The following is a 7,412-nucleotide window of genomic DNA, read 5'->3' as shown; positions in this document are numbered from 1 at the left end:
AACCACCCACCACCCCAACCACCCCAACCACCCCAACCACCACCCCAACCACCCAACACCACCCCAACCACCCAACACCACCCCAACACCCCAACACCACCCCAACACCCCAACACCCCAACACCACCCCAACCACCCCAATCCCAAGACCGGCAACAGCGTATTCTTCGGATGCTTCCTGCTGGTTCTAAGCTATCTATCGCTCTTGGCTGCTGGACATCCCCATTTTCTCAGGCATTTATGGCGATCACTGGCTATTTTATTGATGCTGATTGGGTCTATCGGGAGGGGCTACTTGATTTCAAACCTGTTTATGGGGCACATACTGGGCAAACTTAAGTAGCATACTTGTGGAAACCCTTATGAAGCATGGGATTGAAGACCGGGTGTTTGGTTTGACTACAGATAACGCATCAAACAACAAGATATTCGTTGATTCGCTCCAGCAAGCTTTATCGGATGGTATTCCTATTATCCGAATTCCGTGCCTTGCACATATTATCCAGCTTAGCCTGAACCAGCTTCTTGGTCATATTAAGGCAGTCCCATTAAATGACACAGCTGAGACAAAGTGGACAGAGCAACAGTCTTCAATGGCCCAGGCAAACGCACAGCACCAGGAGCGAGAGATCTCCTACATATTGAATAAGATCCGCTATCTTGCGATCTACGTGAGCGCAAGTCCTCAGCGTCGGGAGACATTCTATAATCTCCAGACTAAGGAGCCAAAGCTCATGCCGATCCAGGATGTAAAGACTCGGTGGAATTCAACATTCCTGATGCTTGGTCGTGCAAAGCGGCTCCGCGCTATCTTTACACCCTTTTGTGTTGAGTATGATCGTGAGGATTTATTACTTAATAATAAAGAGTGGCGCCAAGTCGACTATCTTCTTTGCATCACTGAGCCATTTTTTGACTATACTACTCAACTTTCAAAGACTCGACATGTCACTGCGCATTATGTGTTCAAAATTTACTACAAACTTATTGAACATCTTGAACAGTCAATGCAGCAGCTCCAGCGAAAGCGCATCCCATGGAAAAAACATATGCTTGACGCACTTGAAGCTGGTCGATTAAAGCTGGATCAGTATTACTCTCAGACTGATAATGTTCGAGGGCACATCTATGCAGTCAATACAATGCTTGCGCCTATTAATAAGTTTCAATTCTTTCTGACTGATGATTGGGATCAAAAGTGGCGTGATACTTATCGCAAATCCTTTGCAGAAGCTCTTGCTCCATACCAAGATCGGCTTTCTAATACTTAAGATTCACGTCTCTTTGACAGGGTTCCCCGCTCGAGAGCCTGCCTTATTCCCTACATTGAGAATAGTAACGAGTCAAAGATAAAAAAACAAAAACAGCATCACCTCCTTACGAATCTGCTAGTGTTTTCTGTTCAAGTCTTTTTTTTCTACAATTCAAGTCACTAGTACCACATACTAGTTAACACCCGAAGAGAAGTATCACTTGAATATACCAATCCCTTTCTTGCCAGATCAATCTTTCGGTCAAACGACAAAATGCTCCGATTCCTGACAGTTTCCCAAATCCAACGACTGCATGCACGATCCGTCGCTCTGAATAGTGTTCCAGTCCAGCTGAGCATGCTGGAATCTGCAGCTCACTCGCCAATGAACATGAAACATTACGCGAAGGTGGAAGATATTTTCCAGCTAGCTGCAAATCCCGCGGAGAAAATAATGAAAAACCATGCTTTTCAGGATGGAAACAAACGCACTGCCCTTCTAGCCGCCGATATGTTCTTGAAGATAAATGGCTACTATCTTCAGAAAGTACCATTTGCAGAAGATATAAACAATAGAGGGCTAGCAGATGCCCACGTCGCCGTCGTTACCAATCAATGGACTTCCGAGCAGTTGGCAAACTATTACAAATCTGTGGCAGCTCCGCTCGAACCAGTAGATGAAGAAGTCCTGGGTTATAGGAGCTCAGCTATTGAGTACTAGCTTCATACTCCATCAACATTCATAGGTCAATGGCTTCTGAAACCCACATTATGATTTTGTATTCGCCCTTCAAATGTTGTTGGACATGTCGGAGTGTTCTTCATAATTCAAGTTATACATATGAGTGCGTATTCATTATCTTATCTAGCTTAAGGTTGAGGTTGAGGCCATCTTTTGTCAGTCAAGTACTCCTTAACGCATAGTGGGAATTCCGCATACTATCTACCTGCGTAGTTTCATAGGTAAATCTGAAAATTATTACATTCAATTATGATGCCCAAGCGATATGTTAGCTGCTTTAGTATTTGAATCTTCGTCTGGGTTGAACTTGAAGTCGCAAGTTGGCGCCTCATCCCCAGTCTCCTTGTCTCGTTCTAAAAGATATTTTCGATATGCCCGTAGAAAAGCAAGTTTCATATCACATATGCTCAAGTTGACGGAGAACGCTTTCCAGGTTCCGTCCAGAAGCGCTTGCGTCCTCGGCAAATTTTGCTAAGTAGACATGATGTATCAGTATCCCGGAGACACTGGGGTGGGCTGATCGTGAGGCATACCATCAGGAGTTCCATCCAAAACTATTTCATACATTTTTCCACTCAGGAACAAAGTTGCAGGGCTTGAATTTGACTCTGTCTGACGAGGCATTTGACTTGGGACATAGAGGCGGGGGTAGCTCGAAGACCCTAGAAGTGAGAACAAAGTGTTAACAACGGCTGGGTGACAACCCGATAGCTTGATCACTGACCAAATCCAAAATGTTGCGAATCGTGAAAAAATGTAAGTTTACAGCTCCTTTCAGCACCAGCCGCCGAATGTGATGCAAAAGGGCTGGCAGCACGAATTGTAGTACCAACCTCTGGGTCAATCAAAACATAGGTTTCTCCCGGATTTCCAACAATCATAGATACTTTTCTGGAAGCAAGATTCCCCCTTGAATCAAAGTCGATGAAATTTGTTGTAATTAGATGGAAGTATCGCGCGAAACGAGGGCCTTTGAGGCCACGCAAGGGAGTGAATCGCGGAGAAGCGCGACGAAACATTACGGGTCGGACTGTTTAGAGTCAAGTCGTTGGATATTTATTGGATTCGCAATTGAGCGTGCAATAACCTGATGATTGATAATAGGACATAAGCGGTTGCAGCATACACAGGGGGGAGGCTGGACAGATCTTATCCTGACGGGCTTTAGATCCCAGCCTCCGGTACGGAAGAATATATCTGCGGATTAGTGATTCGGGTTAGATCAGCCGAGGAGGTGCTTAACTAGTTGACTAGTTAAGGCAAATTATTAATTGGTTAGATACCCCCAATAATTCCATGGCTCTCCCCGTGGATTACAGGGGGAAAATGAGACTTAGACCTCACCACAAACATTCAGCAGACACGAGACTGCACGTCAGCTAATATGGCCAAAAGGCTACCAATGATTGAACCTGATGGTTCAACCCTTGCCTGGAACGGTATGTATCGCACTAGATAGCTACCCGCTGATCGACCAGTTGGCTTGATCTGTATAAACGGTATAAGACCTTCCTAGGCGGGTTCCTAGGCTTTACACCTACACTAGTAGTGCACAGTTCCAAACTAGAATAAATCACTCTATGGGTCTACCAAAAGTTGGAGATCCTCGAAGGCAAAGTGATTCCATAGTTCTTTGGTGAAGGGATCTTCAATGGGCTTCCGGCGATCATACTTTCAAAGGTCAATGGGGTGACCTTACATGACATTGCTCGCAGCAGGGAGCTCATCATCGAAGAGGAAACATTGAAAGTCCACCTTGAGAAAGCATTCAACGAGCTATCCATGTATGGAGTCGTCTATTGGGACCAAAAAATGGACAACTTCTTGCTTTGAAATGGTCAGAATTGCAACAGCGGTAAAGTTATGGTTACTGTACATACTCGGGCTGTACAGTGCTAGTGAGTTACGTTCCTTGCGTTGTTACAGACATCACTGGCTATTAACTAGTTAACTATTTTATATAAGATTATTAATATATGATATAAAACTGAACGAGGGTTTTTATATTAATCCTGTTCAATTTTAAACTGCCTAAACTATAACATTAGTTTGAGTAATTTTTCTGAGTTCTGTATACTCTTCAATGTATAGTCTTTGAAACCTCTATATATTACTCATGATTGCTGAACTAATTACAATAAAACAGATAGTATGAATCTAATTTTATAATTACTACTATGCTCTCTTAACATGAATGGGGAGAATAAATGAACATAACCAAAACAATCATTAGAGTCTTAGTGTCGTGGAGAAAGACAGAGTTACGCAGAAGTACCGTCCCCTACAGTAGTTCGGTTTTAGCTCGGTATTAGGTGTCAAATTCACTCAAAAATGAAGATAAGATGAAGGTATTTTAATGTGGGCTTCCAAACTGCAAACTGCTGAGAAAGACACTCCAAAACAAAGAAAGCATCGAAATCATTATGGAAAGCGGGATGGATGGATCCTGCAGATCTGTGCCCAGCCCATGTGGTACGATCCATGCAAAGAAGGATGCTAACAAAGGTGAAATGCAGGCAAAATTGTAGAAAATGATCCAACCCAGGCTGATGCTTTCGCGCGCATAGATCCCCCAGAAATCTTCTCGCTTGTCACCTGCTTCTTCAAGTTCAGTTCTTTTTTTAGGGAGGCACTTCAAGAGTTCCGAGGAATGGGCCCCCAGCCTTCTACACTTGTGGTGGAGGTGAAGCAGTGGTCGTGGTTTCTGACAAGCGTAGAAACGTATCTTGAATTCGTGCTCGGATATGGGCGGAATATCTTCCATTGGTCTCGGTTGATACTCATGATCGGTGTTCGCATGCCCAAGAAATGAATCTTTGACTTTGAGAGCGAACTCACGGTCATCGAATTTCTCGAACTGCGATCTTTGTCCTTAATAAACATCTCTCAAGTTCCAGACAGGGGCATTCACCTTGTAAAAATCACAATGATGGTATCTCCAAACGCTGAAATGGCCTCGTACAAAACCTCGCAGTCGGAAATACTCCTTCTCATCATAATGAAGAAGGTACGAGAATCTGTGTTGCTAAGGCTGATTTGTGCGAGTCTATAATCTCCACCCTGTTTTGTAATGAAGAGAACCCGGTGCCGAGTGATGGTCGTGTCAACGATATTGGCCTTGGCTCCTGACGCTTAACGAAGGATCGAAGGATTAGATGGCAAACAAGCTGGCTCCTGCCCTCTATGATCTTGATGAGAAGCCCGGTTGGAAGCCAGGCTATTGTTTGGGACGCTGAGAGGGGCTCGGTCAGATGCAGTATGTGCTGCAGGTGGACTTTGCATAGTCTGGTTTGTCAAGTTGTCTATGGGGAGACTTTTGATTATACACTGAAGGCGTCTGGCGAAATAATTTGGTATCTCCGCCCATCGTTCGTCGCCACATACCTGCATCACGGATTAGAGTCGCAATATATGTTTGAGGTTATATATAATTTAAATACTCACACATTTCCACCGTAATCGTGCCTCAGATTCTGCCAGTGCTCTTGGACGACGAGGCAGTGGCCACCAATCCCAGGGCTCTCCAGTCCAGCGCTCAACCATATGCTGATAGTGGCCGACGAAGCTGAAAAATTGACAAGTATTTCGACCATTTTCGAATTGAATCTTGTGTGGGTTCACGTGCTGCAACTCCGAGACAAGGTTCCGAAGGTTATACCGAGCAATATCGCCATAGATCTTATGTCCTGGAACTGACCACCTTGTCACTAAGTCTCGAACACGAGATTTTAGTGAAGGCCGAACAAAGCTTTCGATCCGACGATGAAGGATTTGGTAGGCGGCGCTTTCCAGAATGAAGTATCTCATTTGATCCAAGTTTTGCAAAGATCATTCATACGGCTCATCTTCGCCAGCTTCCTCTTCCACGGAGTCTTGGTCACTTTCCTCATCGTCAGAATTGAAAACTCCCAATATTTCACTCGTCCGCGGAGCAGAGCCACCTCTGTGCAGATTTTGAAGATAAAATTTAACTTTCCTCTCGTGGGTCAGGCGCTTTTGAGCAGATGCGATTCTATGTCCTGCCTCCAGAACGTGAGGTTTGATGTTTCGCTCCTTGTCGATAGGTGCCATAATAAAGAGCTCATGGGTGATCGTGGCTGAGTACGAGCTCACGAAGCTCCGTAGATCTCGGTGCGATTCGCTGAGGATATCTGCTTTGAGATTACTCGCAAAGTGTTTCAGCATTCTCCGAAAGTTATTTCGCATCCTCTCAAATCCAATCATCTCTTTTGATAATCCGACTAAAATGAGCGAAAGTGGATCTCCATCATCATGCAGCAAGTTTGCAAACTCCCGAATAAGGAGCAAATTCATCTCCCCTCTTCCAGAGTCCAACGATCTGGTGCTAGGAATAGACGCAGGAACAGAGAAAACTGAGTCGTTCTCACTTGCTGAATCGGAATGGACATAATCCAGATAGTCAGAATAATGCAGTCCTAGCTTTGTCTTGCGAGTCTCCATCACCTGCACCTCAAGCTTCTTGGCCTCCTCCCACTGACCCTGGTTCCAGTACGTCGATGCCAAATTGGCCATACTTGTTAGCGTGTCGGGATGGTCACCTCCCAGTTTTGTCCTGCAAGTCTCCATCACCTGCATAAATAGCTGCTTGGCCGCTTCTCACCGGCCCTGGTTCCTATATGTCGATGCCAGGTTGACCATACTGGTCAGTGTAGAGGAATGGTCCTCGCCGAGCTTTGTCTTGCGAGTCTTCATCACCTGCACCTGGAGCTGCTCAGAGGGACGGTCCTCGCCGAGCTTTATCTTATAAGTCTCCATCACCTGCACCTCAAGTTGCTCAGCCTCTTCCCACTGGCCCTGGTTCCTATATGTTGATGCCAGGTTGGCCATACTGGTCAGCGTAGAGAGATGGTCCTCGCCGAGCTTCGTCTTGCAAGTTTCCATCACCTGCACCTGGAGCCGCTCGGCATCCGCCCACCAACCTTCATAAGAATAAATAGTTCCCAGTGTTTCCCAGATAAAAGCATCACCTGTTTCCTTGGTACTAATACCTCTCAAATCCATGTTCACGTCCGGAAGATGCAGCATGAGATGCCGACGAAGCTGTGGTTGGTAGCCTTCTTTGATAAGTTGGGAACATGCAGCAAGCATGAACGTGATATACCAACCCTGCCATTTTTGGAGTTGGTCGCCACGAGTTGCCCTTCACTGAACTAGGCTGTGCATTGTGGTGCCGGGCCAGTCTCCGTGCACTCGCTGTACTAGACTGTAGCGAGCCAGGACATCTATACTTTGATTGTACCTGAACCTCTCCCAATTCTCTTCGTCTTGCGGAATGAACATTCGCAGCTCGGGGGAATTTTGTTCGCCAAGCTCGTCATCGACAATAGATATACCAAGACTCGCAAGACAAAATACTTCATCCTGAACAATCGAGCCTCGGAAACGGGCCAAAAATGA

At 45.4% G+C, this 7,412-nt stretch overlaps 6 protein-coding genes across 6 annotated transcripts; 3 read left to right on the top strand and 3 right to left on the bottom strand.

Annotated features, from left to right (window-relative positions):
- On the top strand, positions 1-339 carry N7483_006322 (uncharacterized protein; the record flags this gene model as incomplete). The annotated part of the gene is made up of 1 exon (XM_057089759.1): positions 1-339. A coding segment is annotated over one exon (339 nt), but the record flags the coding sequence as incomplete, so codon positions are not given.
- A 23-nt stretch (positions 340-362) lies between these two features.
- Positions 363-1,271, top strand: N7483_006321 (uncharacterized protein; the record flags this gene model as incomplete). The annotated part of the gene is made up of 1 exon (XM_057089758.1): positions 363-1,271. The coding sequence occupies one exon, from the start codon at positions 363-365 to the stop codon at positions 1,269-1,271; it is 909 nt and encodes a 302-aa protein (XP_056949587.1).
- Positions 1,272-1,526: 255 nt separating this feature from the next.
- Positions 1,527-1,973, top strand: N7483_006320 (type II toxin-antitoxin system death-on-curing family toxin; the record flags this gene model as incomplete). Its single annotated transcript, XM_057089757.1, has 1 exon — positions 1,527-1,973. The coding sequence occupies one exon, from the start codon at positions 1,527-1,529 to the stop codon at positions 1,971-1,973; it is 447 nt and encodes a 148-aa protein (XP_056949586.1).
- A 418-nt stretch (positions 1,974-2,391) lies between these two features.
- On the bottom strand, positions 2,392-3,013 carry N7483_006319 (uncharacterized protein; the record flags this gene model as incomplete). The annotated part of the gene is made up of 3 exons (XM_057089756.1): positions 2,392-2,465; positions 2,528-2,656; positions 2,719-3,013. 3 exons carry the CDS (start codon positions 3,011-3,013, stop codon positions 2,392-2,394), a joined length of 498 nt encoding a protein of 165 aa, XP_056949585.1.
- Positions 3,014-5,426: 2,413 nt separating this feature from the next.
- On the bottom strand, positions 5,427-5,801 carry N7483_006318 (uncharacterized protein; the record flags this gene model as incomplete). The annotated part of the gene is made up of 1 exon (XM_057089755.1): positions 5,427-5,801. The coding sequence occupies one exon, from the start codon at positions 5,799-5,801 to the stop codon at positions 5,427-5,429; it is 375 nt and encodes a 124-aa protein (XP_056949584.1).
- Positions 5,802-5,822: 21 nt separating this feature from the next.
- N7483_006317 (uncharacterized protein) lies at positions 5,823-7,040 on the bottom strand (the record flags this gene model as incomplete). Its single annotated transcript, XM_057089754.1, has 2 exons — positions 5,823-6,567; positions 6,616-7,040. 2 exons carry the CDS (start codon positions 7,038-7,040, stop codon positions 5,823-5,825), a joined length of 1,170 nt encoding a protein of 389 aa, XP_056949583.1.
- Positions 7,041-7,412: the final 372 nt, after the last annotated feature.

This window comes from Penicillium malachiteum, assembly GCF_028827825.1.
Source record: "Penicillium malachiteum strain IBT 17515 chromosome Unknown utg000002l:1.0-8849297.0:1.0-8852440.0, whole genome shotgun sequence".
NCBI lineage: Eukaryota > Fungi > Ascomycota > Eurotiomycetes > Eurotiales > Aspergillaceae > Penicillium > Penicillium malachiteum.
This window is presented reverse-complemented; position numbering and strand designations above follow the sequence as displayed.